The 20,088-nt window shown below is 40.4% G+C and overlaps 1 protein-coding gene across 1 annotated transcript in view; it reads left to right on the forward strand.

Moving 5' to 3' along the window:
* LOC120773712 overlaps positions 1-19,856 on the forward strand; it is a 48,278-nt gene extending 28,422 nt beyond the window's left edge. The window contains exons 2-9 of the mRNA XM_040102753.1: positions 1,884-2,337; positions 10,022-10,192; positions 12,687-13,057; positions 14,849-15,231; positions 15,320-15,671; positions 15,743-16,342; positions 17,748-18,440; positions 18,530-19,856. Coding sequence (XP_039958687.1) covers positions 1,884-2,337; positions 10,022-10,192; positions 12,687-13,057; positions 14,849-15,231; positions 15,320-15,671; positions 15,743-16,342; positions 17,748-18,440; positions 18,530-19,078 — 3,573 coding nt within the window. The 3' untranslated portion in view covers positions 19,079-19,856. The remainder of the gene's footprint in view (positions 1-1,883; positions 2,338-10,021; positions 10,193-12,686; positions 13,058-14,848; positions 15,232-15,319; positions 15,672-15,742; positions 16,343-17,747; positions 18,441-18,529) is intronic.
* The last annotated feature ends 232 nt before the right edge of the window (positions 19,857-20,088 follow it).

Genomic DNA, 20,088 nt, shown 5'->3' on the forward strand with positions numbered 1-20,088 from the left:
AAAAATCGACAAGATTAATAAGGCAGTCCTGAATTAAAATTAACTCCAAATATAATTACATTAAAAATTTTGGAGAAAAATATCGAGATTCCTAACTATACAAACAACTTTGTCTTCTTCAATAACGCTACCTTTAGTTCGACCATCTTTATAACCTATCACTTTACTTAATTTTTGTGTTGAATTGTATTATGGTTATCTAAGGTTTAGTTTTGGTATTCGAACTATAATTTTAGTGTTTCATTGATTTGGGCATATCGTTAAAATACTTACAGATTACTAGTTTAGTTAGTAGTTTTTCCGGTAAGGTACTTCAACGTTCAGTCATTCTCTCGAGAAACAACTCTAACACTTTATTAAAAATATTTTAAAAATTGTTTAATGTGTCAGATTTGTTACATATACTTGTATTATATGTATATTGAGTCAATCGTGTAGTTTTGTTTTTAATTTGACCGTTTATTTAAGAAAAACTCTTAAAATATTTGAAACTCTAACATTTTCTCATTTTTCTGGTAATTATTGGATTTATAGTCAGAAGGAGCAAGATCTGGTGTATAAGACGGATGAGGCAGAATCTCTCAACCGCTGTATACAAATAGTTTTTAACCGGTTTTGCAACGAAACGACGTTGTCATGATGAAAAATGATTGCCTCGTGCATTGTCACGAATTTCGAGCACTTCGCTTGTAGCAATTTGAAGAGTTGTTGTCGGCAGTGTTTTCTACTAATGGTTTCACCCGGTTTAATATATTCATAAGTGCTGATTTATATCATTTGACTCCACCGATTGCAGAGTATTACCATGGCGTCATGGATATTCGACCTTGCCGTTGATTTGCCTAGTTGGACAGGTTTTACACATGATATTTTACGTTTAGGGTTGCGTAATGGATATATTTTTCAACAACAATGAGAATCCGACGTCAAAACGACATTTTTGTATCGTTTAAACACCATTTTTACGTGCAAATCGACTTTCAATGTCTTTTGGCTTCAATTGATATGACATTTTTTTTGCTTTTGGATGCATCCGACTGTTTTTATACGCTTTGAAACAGCTGCATGAGTACCTTCCAAAGATTCTGCCGCTTTCTTATGTTTGGCTACAATCTTCATCGATTATTCCTTCCATCATTTTCAAACTCTTTTGGTCGTCCAAGGCGTGCTTCGTTTTCAAAGTCATATTCACCACTTTTAAGTCGTGTACATCACTTCTGGAACGTTCAGAACCTACTTATTTGGAGCATATTCACCGTACGCTTTTACCAATATACAATGGCTTTTGACTTTCTTTATATTAAAGTAATGAAGAAGAACTTTTTCAAATACACTTTTTCTCTAACCAAGTTCGACATATTTGAGTCTAAAAAAATTGTTTACGCTTCAAACGAATGACACGACAGCAGCTTTCCAATGCTTGTTTGTCATATGGGAATAATGAAATATTAATCAAGTAAGCCATCTCTTGGTAAATCGTACGAATATTAGATACCGAACCGAACCGCAGAACATGTTAACATCAGACGAGAAAACTTTTTAAGTTATTCAGGAGGATTGGGTGAAAGATTCAAGAAACAGGAAATAATTATGAAGAAGCGGACAAAAGGTATGTGAAATTAGACTTTTACCGTGAACAAAGTCAAATACCCTGCGGAGAAAGGAGTTTTTTCCGATTAGGACTGGAATATAATTTATTTACTCGTCCGCAGACATTCTTTAGACTGTATAGAGTACTCAATGTTACCATCACCTTCATATTCATAAGCAGATAGCTCTCTATAATAATTGATATCTTTTATAGCTTAACTCCAAATTATTATTTTGACATTTATTCAACTTTATAAACACACGTCGTTGTCTCTTTTTTCCCTTTCCAACAGAGTCCCAAATATGCGCCACCCATTGAGTTCGTTGACGAGGCCGCACTGAGTCCACCCGACGGCTACAAGGACAATGGCTTGAAGAACACGCTCGGCGGCGCGCTAAGCGGACACATCTTCGGCGCACAGCACATTCAACAGCTGCAGGTCATACAGCGATTGCAGCAACAAAGGGCCGCCATGTTGGCTGCGCGCAACAACAACCAGATACCGCCACCGCCGCCGCCAGTCGGCAGCGCAACGCTCAGCCAGCATCACCAACATCAGCAGCAGCAAGCACAGCAGCAACAACAACAACAAATAGCACAGCAAGCGCAACAACTGCACCAACAACAGCAGCAGCAGCAACACCATCAGCAGACGCAACAACATTCGCCTGACGACGACTCGCTTGGCGTTTGCACCGAGTGCGCCGAATGTGCCGAGTGCGCGGCCAAGCAGCTCCAGGATACAGGTAAATACACCAATCTAACTAATCACTTTACACTCCACACCACTCTTTACCCAGCAATTCTAGCCTATCGCATTTCTATTTTACGGTGTCTACTTATTTTAGTTGTTGTTGTTGTGGCACAAACACCTGTAAACCGAAAGGTGTCTGTGCCGTCGCAAATCACCGGATGTTGGCTGCTTCCATCTGTGCTCATGTGTGTGTGTGTGTGTGTCGAGGTTCAGTGTATGTGTGTGTGTGTGTGTGTGTACTAATGGAAGTTCGAGCATGTGGTTAAGTTAGATACCTGCGGTGACAATGCAATTAGTCTGACTACATTCAGCCGACTTTGTTGGCAAATTATGATGTGCCATTAGAGCTGGCGGAGCAGCACGACGAGCTCACAACTTTGTCAGCCGGTCTCCCGCCGCAATAGCAATCGAGTCGCTCAGTCTAGTCTGTGATTATTGTGCGCTGGCTGCTTTGGTGGCTGCACCCACACCGTCAGCTGCGCGCACGGGCTGCTGCACTTCCTCCGCTGGCATCTGCTGGACAGGCGGGTTGCCAACTGGCTGGCAGAGGTGAACGTACAAGTGGCACGGTATTTCAATTAATCGCAAATTATGCCGTTGGATTTGAACGTTGTTGCTTTTGTTGTGTTTTTTTTTTTGCCCACATCACAAGCAGCGCAGTCTCCGCCATAAATGAGCACAGAATCTGGCCATAACGGCATTCCGCTGTTGGGGGAATAATTTATTTTCAAGTTTTTATTTTCCATGAAGAGCGCAGTTCAAACACTCACTGGAGACCGGCTGCAATCTATTTTGAATATATTGCTGGAGTATTTTAATTATGCTTTTATTTTGTCCGCTGGCAACATTGGCAGTGATAACGAAACGCCAAGTATTTTCTAATCGAATTTTGGTGAAATTTTGTTTGCCATATTTTGCTTTAGGGCGGTGTAAAGGTCTAAAGGAAATATATAAATAATATAAATATTTAGGTTTGGTTAATCTGGTAGTGCAATAAGCCACATAGACCAGTTTTGGTTCTTTGCTATATCAAATGGCGTTCAGTTGCTACGTCCATGAGGAGTAGTCAGCCTTTAGGACGCAATTTTAATAGACTGTGCGGCCTCACTATCGATACCTACTCCAGTAGAAATCCCAGATGCTTACAGGGTAGTGTTGCCAATGCGCGACAAGTGTACAAGAGATGCTTCATTGCTTTCCTGATTCCTTGCACTGGATATTTTCTGTAGTCTTCTCGATCTGTCAGTCCCATTATGCGGGCGTGTATCGCGACCAGGCAGTAATAAGGCCTTCATGGCCCGGCACCCAGTAGAAGTGAACACACTTTCCACTACTTCCCATATTCCCAAGACACTTCTGGCCGATGTGCGATACGAGGTTACTGCCTTGATTGCTGGTTGGCTGTCTACGTAGATTTGGACTCTAGAATTGCCTGCAGGTGCATTCGAGGACAGCTCCGCGGCTTTCGCAATAGCAAAGCCCTCAGTTTTAAATGTATTGCAGTGGACCGGAAACTTGGCTAACCCTGGGCAGTATATTCCCGCACCATCGTCCATTTTCGAGCCATCTGTATCTGTATAAATGTTTAGAGTGTTGCGCTCAGCGAACATACTTTTAAGCCAGCCATCTCTTTTCTAAGTTTACTTTGAACCTTCATTCATAGTTGAAAAGTGGCATCATGAAATCGGTGTTTGCCCAACCGCCAGCACCCACCAAGCTATGCCCAGAGGTCCTATATGTAAATTATTCAGCAGCCAGTAGTCCTCCCGCCAATTTTGCACGCACTGGCAGGTCTAGTACTAGTTCAAGAGCCGCCAAATATTTAATAAAAGTGGTTAAGCAAACATCGATTTAAAGTAAGGAGCTCCAAAGTGGTATTAGTGTTATATTCCTTTGCGACTCCCTTCGGACATATTTTGCGCACGAGATTCCTACAGGGTATCTGGTTATAGTCAGAAGAAAACAGTGTACATATATAAAAATGAACAGCCGACGAGCTGAACCGATTTAGCCATGTCTATCTGTCCGACCGCCAGTATAAGCGCGAACGAGTCCCTTAGTTGTACAGATCTCGATTGGTCATTAGAAATCGGGGGCGTTCATCGATAAGAAATTCGAGGAAATTAGATCGTAAGAAAAGTTATGTTAGAAGAACAAGTTTGAATAACCATGCAAAGCAAAAGGCCTAGTGTCTTGTTAGGACCCGTTTCTTTGCAGGACATATCTTTGGTATATGAAGACTAAGACTTGATAAGTGGATGTTATACTCATTACAGTATCAAAAAAGAGTTTTTGAGTTTATGAACAGTTCCTTAGCGATCTAACCATTTTTGTTTATTAGAGTCATATCAAGGATATGTATATGCAAGTGTAAGATTTTTGTCAGAACAGAGGTCGTTAGGAAGTCCTTTTTGGTAATCGAGATCAATAACTCAACTCTCAATAACTTTAAATGTACGAAAATCCAATTAGCTCTTGCTTATATAGTTATAGTATATACTTCTTCTTCTTTTTTACTGGTGTAGACATCGCTTACTCGGTTATAGCCGAGTTTACAACAGCAAGTCTTTTTTTCTTCCTTTCATTGAGGGTGTTTTCCACGTGGCGGGTGCCAAACCCTACGCACGATTCTGGGGAAGGATGTTACGCCTTTTCACTTTAGCTCGCCTTCACACGGATGTTTTTTGGCTGCCCAGAGGATACTTGGTCTAAGACCGGAAGTCGTGAGCTGTTTGAGCCATATGTAAAAGAATCGTTTCTGGCCATTCCCAAGTGAATGGCGGTCGGAGAACTTTCCTCACTTGCGTGAACTACTACACATGACCATCCTCCATCCATATGATTTTACGTCGTAGTAAAATTCCATAGCACATAAGCCCACATACGTATTTAGGCATAAGTGTAGCATCGTTTTAGGCGCATAAAGGAAAAACTTTTTGGGTAGTGTGTTCACCAATGGAAATTCTCATATGCGCATATACGGTACATACATACAAGTATGTATGAGATTCGTTCGTATGTAGCAGCATCTAATAAACTTTTTTCGCTTTGACCTTGTGCTTTTCTAAAGAATTGAAGGAGAAGAAAAAGACAAATAAACCCACACAAAGTTGGCTGCAGTTAATTTCGGTTGACTGACATGAATAGATTTGCGCAGCGTCATTGTTTCGCTTCGATTATAAAATCAACAAATCGACATTCGCTAATTGATTGATTTATGATTTGCGCATAGCAGTAAATGCTAACAAAAACAAATATGGCGCTCACAAATATAGATTGAGCTATTGACATATAAGTATATGATGATAAATTGTATGTGAGAGTGAGCGAAAAGGGTTGCCAATCTGTGAAAGTAAAAGTAATTAAGAAGGTAATAGAAAATGCATGGTTGTTACGAAAAATAAAATGGGTAACAAAAAATCAATTTCAAGGTTCCCTACTTTTTCAAAGAATAAACACACAAATTTCATGGGGAATTATTCGAAAGAACACTCTTTGACATTTATTATTTGGAGATTATCCCTTTCAAATGTTTGCCGCGACTCAGATGGTCAATCCGTTATGAAATAGTCCAGAAATAGGTAAAAAAAAATTTGGCTCGAAAACGTCGGATCTTCTTGGAACTTTTCAAGAGCCTATAAACAAACAAATTTTCTGATCCCCATATGCTGGAGTTTATCGAAATTCGACACAGTTTTGTTTTATCTTCAACTCTCTCTTATTTAGTAAAAGACCCTACTGCTATGTCTGTATGCATTTGAAAGATAATTTGCTATGCAAGTATGGAAATGTAGATTGAGGTTAGAAAGAGTTAATGATTATCCTTTATGGTAGTTTCAGTAAAGAAGAGATTTGGTTAATAAGCGAGGTAGCAGTTCAAAGACCAATTCCAAGGGAGTGATACTTTTGTTTGCAAAATATTATTAAAATAATATAGCAAAGAGGTTTAGTTCACTGTAAGCGTATTAGTTCGGAACTAGTACTTTTCGGTGCAGAACTTTTATACATGAAATAGTGTGTGCATGCATTTTCTAAGGGTAGGATATGTGTGCTAGCCTTTTTTTCGATGATGTCATGCTTCATTGCACTCATAACCCTTTTTTAAAAGCCACCGCAGTAACGCAGCAGAGTGTTTGATTTTATCATTTACTTTTTATTTTGTTAAATTTGAATTCTAACCTCATATCTCTTTGAAAAGTTTCGCCGAAGCAACTGCGCTGCGAAACTGTTATCTAGTTAGCCTTTTGATAGAACTGTAGACAGCATGCTAGCATATAACGGGTGATCCATTTCGAGGTTCCCTACTTTTTAAAGAAAAAACACAGGAACTTCAAATTTAATCGGGAATGTTTAATATCATTTGAGAGACCATTATTTGGCATTTATTTTTTGAAGATCATCTCTTTCAAGATCATCTACGTCTAAGATGATCCATCCCTTGAGTCCAATTTTCGATGACGCGTTCGAGCATTTCGCCTTATAACTGGCGAATGACACGCGTGATGTTTTGGCTTGAATCGATTGTTCGTATAGACTTTAGTCTTCATATATCCGTTTTATTTGCTCACCGAAGTGTTCTCTCAATAAATCCAATGTGTGGGAAGTGGTGCCGTCTTGTTGAAATTAAATGTCGCCGAGATCTTCCACGATCTTCGTGTACACCCTCAGCTACCAGCGCTATTTTTTTTTATTTATTGCGTGCAGGGCGCAGTCTATTCGGTCTAATATTACCCAATAATGAATGTTGGGTCTCAAGATGGGTGATATTGTTGCGAACAGTACGCTCAGTGGGCCGGTTATGTCGACCATAAGTTGAGTGAAGTGCACGAAACAGATTCTTTACAAAAAGTGAATTTTCGTAATAAAGTTGAAGGATTTCAGGCGTAAGTCTCTCCATGATGAAATACCGAAAAAAGTAACATGAGAACTTGACATGACTCACGCAGGATCTGTCAAAACTATAAAAAATGTTTCTGTACTTATTGGAAAAGCTTTCTTTGTCATACTACTGTGATCAAATTGAAGGGTGAATTTTTAATTTATACTTCACGTGTTTTCCGAATCGGTAAATTTTTTTTTTGTGTAAGTTGGAAGTACTGTTAGTGACATCTATGCTGAATTTCACGTCAAAATATTAATTAGTATTTGAGATACGCGTCGTTTTTTGAGGCTCTAAAAGTGAATTCTTCGATTTTTACTATGTCTGAACTTATTGAACAAAGAAGTGCGATAATGCACCTATTCGTGATCATTTCGCCACATTTTCAACTAATATCGTGTCACAGCCACCGCATTCGCCTGATTCACATGACCACGCCGAGGACACCGTTATCACTCAATTGAGGATATAAAAGCTGAATCGAAGAAGGCTCTCATGGTCATCACGACGAAGGGTTTTTCCAAATGCTGTGATGACCGGAAAATTTGTTGGCATAAGTGTATTGGAGCGGGAGGAGATTACTTCGAAGGAGATGAAATGGACAAAATTCACCTTTCAATTTGATCACAGTAGTATTTGAGAATCTTTTTCATTTGAATTCATTTCACTAAAAAATAATCATGCCAGTCGTTGTCATTGACAGTCTTCTAATTCTCAATAAGTCCATGCACCCCAATAAAGTCGATTATTTTGATCGAGCTAATACTTCAGTGTGGCTTAAAAATCGAAATTATTACAAATCGTACTCCTTCGATAAATATGTATATCTTAGAAGGTCGTGTGAAAATTTCAAGTCGATCTGTTAAGACGTTTGGAAGAAATTTTCCTCAACGTTTTCAAAAATAGCGAACGTTTGGCGGCCGTAGTTCAACAATTTCATACAAAATATGGTAAACTATAAAATTTTTATTTAATTTAAATCTTGCTCTTTTGTGGGCCTGGTGGTGTCCTTAAAGCTTCCTTAAATCTTCAGCGAAATCAGTTTATCGGTTATGATTTCTATCAATCGCTATAAACAAGAACGACGAGATGTTAAAATGAAAAAAAAAAATCAAATCTGATCAAAAAGGGCAAAATATCGGCCAAATTGAACAATTTCTTGAAACTAACGTGTCGCCAAACTGTGCACGCAATGGGTCCATATTTTGACGTGAAACATAAGATGCCGAACGGTTTTGATGGAAATAGGAATCGTCAACGTCGATTTCATCAAATTCTGGGAAAAAAGGTCAGTCAACATCGTGTTACAACGATCGCTATTGATGTTAATGGCCTTTTCTGTCGCCATTCTAAAGAAGTAGTGCCTGAACGGGGATGTAATTGCGTTTCCTAAGCCCTACGTGGATTTGACTCTGCCCAATAACGCCAATTTTGTCTGTTGACGAAGCCATTAAGCCAGAAATGGGCCCCGTCAGAGAAAAAAAATTTTCGGTAAAAAAAAGAGTACATAATTTTGCGTAATAGTCTTGGACAATTTCTAAGTGCTGAACCAAAGCGAAACATGATATAATCAAATGGCAAACTTTGCAGAACACGCTGACGAAATTTGACATATGTAAATCCGTAAATAAACATGGCTGCCACGAGCTGTCAAAATCACCAATAGGGATGACATTGCTAGACACTGTATTTGTAAATATATGGAAAAGTATAAGTTCACAAAAAAAACAAAAAATTCTGAAAATCATACACTCATGTGAAACACACTGTACTTTATGCAGGAATGTCAAACTGAAGTAAATGCACCCACTTCCACTACATAAATACGAAAAAGAGTAGTATGTACTTTATGAAAGCCAACAGATTGCAAGTTAATTTTTTTTTTGTTTTTGCCCTGACCCTTAGAAGCGTAAAATTGCGCTTCAGCTGCGCGCCGGACAAGAGTCACTTGTGACACGAGCTAACCAAACCCTGAAAATCATTTGCCGAAATTGCCTTAATGACGCGTAAGCCCCAACGGCCACGCCTCAACTGCGTGACATCACAGGCAGATGCCTTCAAGCAGAGTTCCGCTCAGAAATGCACTTCTATTTTTCATGTTTGATTTAAAAATTTTACATTTTTTTATTTCGGCTTGGGGGAGAAGCATATCAGCAACGCGTGTTCACTCAATCACTCGTTCATTGAAGCGTTCATTTTCGTTTATTGCTGCGCACGTGTGCAAGCGCAGAGCATAAAAAATTCAAAAACGCGCGGCAATTGTATGCAACAATTAGCATTTAAACTGAACACACACATATGCACCCATGTATATATGTATCTAGGTATGTATATATATACATATAAGAGTGTGCGTGTGTGTGTACACTTAGAGGGGATGTAAAAAATTTGAAATATTCAGTCCGTCAATTGTGCATCCATCAATTGCAGTAGCAATTTCATTTTGAAATGCATTTGTTGTTGTATGAAAAACAACAACACTGCGTCATATTTAGTCTCCTTTTCCATCCCGCTTAAATTGTAAATATTTAGACAACCACCACAATTTTTATATACGCTAAATTCTCTAGATATTTACATATCGACTTTTTTACACACACACATACATACATATAATATACATCCATATTCATTAGCATTACCTTTAAGCTAACCATACATATGTACATATGTACACAGCACAAATGCGTACAGCAACCATTGATTGTGTCACAACTTTTGATTTCACCTATTCATTCTTTGTTTTTGTTGTTGTTGTTTCGTTTTCTTTTTTTCGCGCGCTCGTACTGTAACGTAGAATGCACTTCGCCACAATGCCAAGAGGAGCTCACCCCACTCGGCGTGTCGGCCGTTGCACTGTTGCCATTACACACCAGTTCACCCGAACGTCGCATCACACAGAAAGAAATCATCGCCGGCGAAGAACGTCCCAAATACGTTCTACAATCGCAGTATAAGCCATCGCCAGGTATGAAATGAAATATGACCTCTCTCCTACTTACCTAACTGTAGTTATATATGCCATATTCTGATGTATATTGTATATGTATTCGTAGCATACTCGTACATTGTTATTTCTTTTGTATATTTGTAAATATGTCATTTACTTAGACACCTATGCATAATATGCTTTGCTTCGCTTTGTATTCGTATTTGTTGGCATTAGGTGCTTTCATTTCAATTATCATGCGTATTTTTGCTTTATTATTACTGTTATTTGGCGTTGAGTCACTAATGCAAATGACAAAAAGTGCGAAATATTTGTGTAAAATCGTTATAGAAAATGACCTTAAATACTTTCGAACACATTGGGGTTAAGTTAAATAGAGTTTGAAGAGCTAAATATTGCAGCAGATATGAATTTCCAACTGACAAACTTAAAAGCCATAATAACGCATACAAAAAAGGAAATTAATATTAGTTCTGTAAATACCTCATATTATAGATTCCTTTATATACATTGTGACAAAAGAGTATCCGGAAATTGTAAAGAACACGCTAAATATTGAAAAATCAGTATTTATTTTGTCGCCTTCAAAGCAATCCCCACCAGATGTAATACACTTATGCCAACGATTTTTCCAGCTATCGAAACACTTTTCATAAACACTTTTTGGGATGGCTTCCAACTGCTTCAGCGAATTTCAAAAATCACCCGGAGGCAAGTCTGGTGATTATAGTTGTTGAACGATGGTATGCGTTGCATTTTTGGCTTTAAATTCGGTCCCAATCGTGGCTCGATGCGATGGTGCATTACTATCGTGTAAAATGCATTAATTTTCTTCCATAACTCCGGCCATTTTCGACGGATGTTCTCACATATGTTCTGACTACTCCTTCCTTTCGAACAAATTCATGATGCACCAAGCCACGATTATCCAAAAAACAATGAGCATCACCTTGATTTTTGAGCGGACTCGCGTAAGATTTGGAGCTATCTTACCATCTCTCTAACACTTGCCTGACGATTTTCAAGCACCAATCCTTCTTTTTTTTTATATTTTCATCAGTAGAAGAGGTTGAAGTTAAGACTTTTTACCACTTTTAGGCTTGTGGTTTTGAATCACCATAAACCTTTTCCAGGAGCTAGGGTAATCGAAACAGTACTTTCATGATAGTCGGTCTTGATGATATCCATTCTTTCATCGATATTTTCAACAATTGGTCTTCCACAGAGTGGTGCAACTTTAAAATTAAAAGTACCGGAACTGAATCGAAACTAAAATTACACATACTGATTCAAAACCCTAACATTATTTACAGCTTCAGCGGACTAGCTTGCATATTCGCCTTCACTGCAGAAAATTTGTAAAATATGGGGTATTTTCGCTTTTCTGGTGCCCACTTTTGACACATTCTCAAACAATACTGTGTCGAACAATCACAAAACTGTTTTTTAGCACGAAATTTCAATATTTCTAATCGCATAACCCAATCGCCCGTTTACAATGCTACGATCCGTATTACTAGCGCCATTGATCTCTGATTTGTTTGTTTAGTTTCCGGTATGCATACCTGAATAGCTACCTATTTGTATAAATAAAAGCTTAAACTAACAAAATATTACTGAAAAATCATTATATCTCATTATTCATAATATAAATAACGCAAAAATCGCAGTAAGCGAGGTAGAAGAAGAAGCATTGATCTATAATTTGCGCTTTTGGCAAGCTTAATTGAGTTACACTATAATTTTCGTTCGCTTTGCTTTTTCAACCGACACTTTTTTGTTGTAGACTAATGCGCGATTTCATAAATATGTATATGTATGTAATTTCCATGCTGCAAATGAGCGCATAAGCATTAGCATACATACTCAAACGCAAACGCAAACGCATAAGCATAAGCATAAACATAGCGCATAAGCCATTTAATGAAGCATTCATAACAGAGTTGCATTCCCAATTTCGCATTACGCATACCGCAATCAACTGCATGAGCCGCATACATACATACCTGCATACATGTAAATATGTATAATTAACGCGCTTTTCACACCCAACATACATACATACGTACATATGTACATATGTAGTGCAAATATATGGTATGTAGTTATTCGTAATGTTTGTATGTATGTAATTCTCATTATGCTGCCAAATCACATTTGTGGGGGTGATCCGCTACATATGCACCACCGCTACTAACAACCAAAACCACTGTGGGCGACGCGGTGAACTCGCTTTGCGCTCATGTCTGCATATATGCGCTCCTAACCGAAAACTAACCAACTGAACTAACCGAACTAACCAATTTTCAATTAAAAAAAAAAAACAATAATAATAATATTACTGTCTTACTAACACAACAAATACTAACAAAATATATTTGAAAAACAAAAACAAAAAAAATATGAAAAATAAATAAATATCTCGTACATGTAATTGTGCTGTAATTATGTTGTAATCGTTAATCGTAAACATTCGTACATATTTGACTTGAACGCATATTATGTAATAAAGTCAAAGATAGAAAGGATAATCGTTTGAATGCCAAGAAGAATAAACGTTTTGTTGTTGAAACTATTACCACTATGACCACAGTAACGGAGCGGCGCATCGTGCGTGAAGCCAGCGAGGACGTAACGGGCGCCACGGATCTCTTGCCACCAGCATTACCGGCCAAACCCGGTGCTATTGTGGGTGCCGCAGCCGGTCAGCCAATGCCAGCACAACAACAGCAACAGCAGCAACCACAACCGGCGTCAGCTGTGGCCGGTGAGGTGTACGATGAGGAGAAACCGCCACCCATACCACCCAAGGAGTCGTCACCCACACAAATTAGCGGCATTCTGAAGGGCGGCAAATTGTGGAAGCAGGACTCAATGTCACAGGTAAGGAATGCAGAGTTTGCTATATAATATTTCTGTAAATGTTTTAATTATCTTTTAAGTGTTATTCTAAAATAATATATGTATGTCTGTTAATATTAAACGAATCTTTAAGATTTAGGCAGGGAAATATGAGTTCTATCGTTTTATGGAGATGATCTCAGAACTCGATAAACTTTCTACCTGTTCTCCTGTTTTGACTTTTAGCATCGATCCATGAAAATTTGAGAAAACTCACTAAATCAATAACTGCCAACTATCGAAAGTTGGTAACACTGAGAATGTCAGAAAGAAAAATAGAATAGATATCTACTAAAGTTTCAAAAACAGCAAAGCTTCAGTAAATCCTGTATAGTCTGGGGTGAAGTTGAATATACTCGACACTATCCAGCTCTGCTATTTCTATAGTAACTAATATCAGACGGTTATACTCTGACTCTGTCTAGCAAAGTCTATGTAATCTCTTGGAAAAAGTGACGTTCGTGCTATGTGTTTTCTGTCGAGTCTTTCTTTTTTTAATAAATTTGACACCAAGTCAAAGAACCACGTGTATCCAAGTTCTTGTAAAAGCTTAAACACTTCGATTCGGAGTGTGGATCCATTCTGATGACTTGTTCTGGACACCTCAGCCGCATAACAATGTTAACATCACTGTACAGATCATATACGAGTATGTAGCTATTCTTATGAATGTCTTACGTTCCCAACAATAGGTCTTTAGCAAAATTTTTCTTTCGACACGGTCAAAAGGTTTAATATATAGGATGTTGCCATTGTCTTACAATCTACATCATATTTTCTTCTTTTTCTTTACTGGCGTAGACACCGCTTACGCGATTATGGCCGATTTATCCTTTTCATTGGGGACGTTTTTCCCGTGGCGGGTCTCAAACCCAGCGCACAGCACTGGGGAAAGATGGCTCGCCTTCTCACTTTCTTTCAAACGGATGTACTTTGGCTAGTCAGAAGGTACTTAGCTAAGACCGGAAGTTGGGAGCTACTTGAGCCGTATGTTAAATAATCGTTTCTGGCCACTCCCAAGTATATGTCAATCAGAGAGCTTTCCTCACTTGCGTGAACTTCTACACGTAACTCCATCCTCCGCATTATATTACAATCGACATTATAGCAGTCCGACAGTCGGTTTTACGCAACCGGAATGGACTTTTATCCGGCCAACAACTGTCAATTTTGGTCTTTCCAACGGAGTCCAGGTATTCCTCTTCCTCTGCTTCCCCCGGTGGGTGCTGCGCCGAATACTCTCAGAATATGAAGATGAACATGCTTAGATCTTCAATATTACGACCGATCAACCGTGTCATGTGACTCAAGTCGCGAGTGCTTTGGAGAGCATTCATGAAAGCGATCCCGTAATATCAGAAATATCGAATTCATCGGAACCGTATCTAATTTATTAGTGTCTTCTCACCAACTCTAGTTTTATATATCGTTGTTCCCAACAAAACTGTAAAATTACATCTTTTTGGAAATCTTTGAAGGCGTTCCTTTTGAAAATGTTAAGATGGTAAAAAAGGTCATAGTCGGGTGAACCCCTTTAGAAAGATGAAAGAACAAAAATGAAAGGAAAAATATTTCACGGCGATCTAAGGTCAGAAAAAGGAGCGGTCACCACACTGAGTTTTTGAGATTAAGATAACCGAGTTTCTGAGTTTTTATTTATACCTTTTTTATATCTATACATCTTATATTTAAGGTATAATGTTGTTATAAAATTCGTTAACATCTTTTTATTCTTTCAAAATACTTAAAACTTCCGTACTCACATTTTTGCAGTCGGATGACCAAAACAATACCACATCGGAAGATGAGGGCGGCACTACAAAGCGTTCGGTACGCTTCGTCACTGAAGATTTGGCCGTTGACGGCGAGGGTCAGACAACTGGCGACGCCGCTGAAGGGGAGAATCAGATAAACGAACTCATACCGATCAAGAAACATTCCACATTATTCAACAACGCATTACGTCCCAATTCCGCCGTACGCCAGTTGTTCCCAAGCGTCGCTCACCAAACACCGGTGCTGACTTCGGAAGCATTACGCGCGTTCGACGAGTCCAAGCGTGCTGGTTGTTTGGTGCCAAATCTGCCCGGCTGCGGTGATACAGATACCATAAGACGTAGCATTGAGCGTAATATATTGCGACGGTCGTTGATTAAGTGAGTGGTTAACTTTTTTTTATTCCTCCCTTCCCCCCTTTCTCGCTTATTCAATGAAGTAAACTTGGGTTTCTTGCACTTATTTTAGGAAAAAAGCTGTCAAATCCGATATTTCACTCGAAGAACGCATCAAACAATTGACTTGTGACATTGACGAAACGAATGAGGATAGCGCCGCGGAGAATGGTGATGAGGAGAGCTCAAAGCTGGCTGCGGAGGCCAATTGTGAATTGACACATCGTGGCAGTCCCATGGGAGAAGAGAATCCACAGAAGTTTGCTAATGGCAATAGCGATAAGAGTTTCTCACCCAGTTCGTCTGTGTCGAGCTCGTCAAGCGGTTCATCGGCCTACAAAAAGATTTCCGACATTTTCAACCGCGACAAGAAACAAGACAAGATACTGGAGATGGAAGAGAATCCAATAGTCATAATACCTCAGGTATATCATACTCACTTTTTAACATGCTTCATACAAAAATAAATTTTGCTCAAAAACCTCTCTCATCACAGGAATGCCGTTGTCCGGCCGCACCCGATCTTGGTATGGGCATACAAGTGCCCGTTGTCCACACCCAAATACATCGCACACCACCACGTCAAGTGGAGCCGAAACGCCAATTCCTCTCCACCCTGGCACCACTGACCGCCTGTGTGGCTGGCAACAAAGACGACCTATCTTCCTATTATACACTGGCGGCTGCTCATCACAGCGGCCATGCGGCTAACAATGCACAATTTGCCGAATTCAATTTAGCCGGCGCCAATTTATGTGAACAGGTCGGCGTGACACCAGCCGGTGGTGTTGGTGGTGGTCCCGATGAGGTACGCAAGGTGGCACCCGACGTCATTGCCGGCACACCGGGACAAGAGCAACAAGATGAATTGGCCGCATTTGCACAGCAGGAAGCCAATCGCACGGAAAAAATTAAAAAGCGCTACACCAACGAGAACTCCAACAATAGCTCCGATGATGACGAGCAAAATGATTATGGCTTTAACAAGCGCCCATCAGTGCGTGGCATCAAACCGAAATTCAGCTCCACCAATGAGATTTTACAGCAGATGCAGGAGCAATTGAATCAGCAGATGCCCAGCGTCGCTGTGGGGCAGGTAAGGAAGGGAATAATTAGTCGAATATTACTTTAAAGACTGTGAATTCTATTAAGACAGGGTTAAAGAGATTAATTGTTCGACAAAATTTGGAGCAAATGAGAGAAATTTCTTTTCAGAATGGATTACGCTTCAACTTCATGTCCAAATCTATGTTTATCCATACTTTTTGAATACCGGGTTTGTCCGGAAAGTAATAGGACTCATTTTCTTTCGCCGCGACTGTACTTCGAAGCGTGCGCGCACCGACTGGATTCGGCAGAGAGCGTTCCTGGTTAACGAAAGAGCGGTTGGTCGGTTATCTTCGAGCACCTTGAGAGTCAGGACAAACATTTTCTCGCGACGGGTTTCTATGAGTGGTGCAATCGCTAAGATGGTCCCAAAAGTGCTCACTGACGACCAGAAATTGCGGCGAGTGGAAGTGTAGCAAGAAAACTTAAATATGTGTGAAAGTGACTCCCAATTTTTGAATAACGTAATCACTGGTGGCGAGTCATGGATCTTTGAGTATGATCCCGAGACAAAGAGGCAATCTTTCGAGTGGCACACGCCGGCGTCTCCTCGCCCAAAAAAGGGAAGAATGAGCAAATCCAAAGTGAAAGCGATGTTTATGGTCTTTTTTGACATCAAAGGCATCGTTCACCATGAATTTGATCCTCCTGGACAAACCGTCAATGCCAAGTTTTACGTGGAAGTCCTCAAGAGACTCAAACAAAGGGTCAATCGGGTCCCACAAAACATCGTAGCCGATTGGAAGTTATACCACGGCAACGGGATTTCAACGCTTCCGCAGCCGCCCAACAGCTTAGATGTGTGCCCCCCGTTCCTTGCCTGTAAAGGTCAATGAAAGGCAATCATTTTGAGACGACAGAGGGGATCCAAGCAACATGCCCTTCGGTTCTCAAGGCTATTCCGGAGAATGCTTCCGTGACGCCTTCAATGCTTGGAAATCGTGCTGGCAGCGCTGCATCGACGCAGAAGGAGCCTATTTTGAAAGTTTTTAAAGAACTGTAGCGATTGGTTCAATAAATGTTTTTAAATCGACTCAGTTCTATATCTTTCCGCACAAACCCTGTATGTTCGAGTAATGCGGAGTGGCTTACGGGATTTTTTGTTGGTATTCCACGTATATTTTTATGGTACTGCTTCCGGTATTGCCTCTTTAGCTTCTCGCTATCTTCTTGAATTCTCTCGAATAAATTCAACGATCCCCCAAAATACCTAAATATCTATAACTCCAGAAAATATTTCTAACTAACTTTCGTCTATAACTCATTCAGACTAAAAAGTCTGACAAAATCCAGCAGTTTATAGTAGAAAGTTTGTCTAAAAAAACCAAATATGACTAATTCATTATTCTATTAATTTTTGTGAAATATATAACATCCTCTTCTCTCCTCCACAGCCCATCAACCAGGCAATTAAGAGCTATACGCTGCCAAAGCAGGCCTCAACCAGTTCCATGACTAAGCAGATCTCACAAAATCCATCACCACAAAATGTGCCACATCCTGCAAATGTTGTACAACAACAGCAACAACAACAACAACAGCAAAATCATCAGCAACAACAAGCACAGCAACCACAACCGCCTTCCCAGGTGATGGTGGGCCAGCAACAGCAGCAGCAGGCGCAACAACAGCAACAGCAGCAGCAAACACAAGCCGTTCAAATGCAGGCCAACACAATCGCCCAACAACAAACCGAACAACGCACTTGGAGCTTCTACACAGAAGGCGGTGCTGGCGAGCAGCAACGTTTGCCCATCGAAGGCGCCGGCATGCAGCAGGCGTACTACCAGACACTACCAGGTGGCGCCATGTTCCGCCAAACGATTATGCAACAAGGTCAGGACGAAGCGGCCATGATGTATGCGGCGCAAAATTGCCAAAGTGTTACCGCCATCGAACAACAACACTACGGCCACTATGCACGCAGTCCGACACGACGGCCAGAGTCACCGCCACCGCTGCGTAATTACCATCAAACAATGGTGTTGATACCGTACAACGCACAGACGTACTCACAATTCGCCGCCAGCAATATGGACCCGAAGATGGCGCACATACAACGCCAAAATATTCTGGAATATCAACAGGTGTGCACTGAACCACCGTCCAATGACGAATTGTTTACACATTATTATTATGTCACACGCTAAATCCATTTGCCATTTGCCATTTGCAGGTGACCCAGCAGACCATACGCGTACCCATCGGCTATGCGCTGCCCGGCATGCAACTGCACGTGATGGCCGGACGCGGTCATGCCGCACACTACGCGCAACACGCGCAGCAAGCGGTAGGCGTTGAGGCTGCCACAGCCGCAGCAGCAGCAGCTGCTGCCGCCCACCAACCGCATCAACATCCGCATCCACCGCATCCGCGCATCATGGCGCAGCGCTATCAGTTCGCGCAGGAGGGCAACATACCCGGTTTCAGTGAGCGCGGCGTGCCGGAGGGCGCGGCAGCGGTGTCGCATACCGATTGCCACAGCATGGTCTCACCAACCGCTAGTCAGGCAACAAGTGTGCAACAACAAATGCAACAACAACTGCAACAGCAGCAGCAACTGCAACAGCAACAACAATTACAACAGCAGTTGCACCAGCAGCAGCAGCAGCAGCAACAACAACAGCAACCAGCACCACCGAATGCAGTACAGCAACAGCAAACTGCCGCAGCCGCTGCCGCCGCCGCCGCTCAAGGTTCCGTCTATTATGCAATGAATGTATGACCCGCGGCCGATTAGTCGGCGCCAACGACGGCGGTCATTGTGGAGCGCCGTCAGTGTCAACGCGTCGAAATGTCGTCGGTACAGCTGAGCACACGGTAAACTGCAATGGAGGGTGATGGGTAATTATAATAACGGTAAAAGTACGGGTAATTTGTGGCGCACACACAAACACACACACATTCATATGCATGCATTATGCATTGTTGTGTGTTCTGTGGGTTTGTAAGTGCATACAAAATGCAGCGCGTTGAGGTTATGTATCTTAGCACGAAAGCATGCATGTAAACAACAACAACAGCAACGAGGGAATTTAATTAGAAATGATTTAGTGTTATTAGTCATAGTGAAGTGAACATTGAACATTTATGAATGGATTACATCATTATATGTATGTACTGGTATACACATATGTATGTATGTCTGCATATATGTACTTACTTTAAATTTTAAATATACATATGTATGTATAATCTATGTAACGGCGGTACTGGCCAGCGGTTGAACGTGTCATATTCCATTAGAAATGAAAGCTTCCATTTAATTGCAAATTGATGATAGCAATTTTTAGAAGTAGTCAATAGCAGCATGTTTTTGAAATGCTAAAACTGTAAAAGAACACTGTGCAACAACATTTTTAATTTTCAGTAATTACTATTTTTTTTCTTGTATACTGAGCTAATGCAACAGTCGAGCAGAGTTAGTAAGGATTTGTGTAGCCTGCATAGAGTATATTAAGTTTGTCACGAATTCGGTGACACCCGTCGCGGACTCTATAAAGTATATACATTAGGGTGATTCAATTTTTTTTTTTTTCAATTGGTACTCGCAAAAATAGGTTCCTAGACACCTCTAAGAAAGCCTCTCCAAATATGAGTTTTTAATTGTAACGGGAAGGTCCTCCACCTAACGGTTTTATATTTTATTTGTTCTTATTATCAGATAGATGATGATGAATAGATTTTTGGAGAGGCTTTCTTAGAGGTTTCCTAGACACCTATTTTTTTTTTTTT

This window comes from Bactrocera tryoni, chromosome 4 (genome assembly GCF_016617805.1).
Source record: "Bactrocera tryoni isolate S06 chromosome 4, CSIRO_BtryS06_freeze2, whole genome shotgun sequence".
Lineage (NCBI taxonomy): Eukaryota > Metazoa > Arthropoda > Insecta > Diptera > Tephritidae > Bactrocera > Bactrocera tryoni.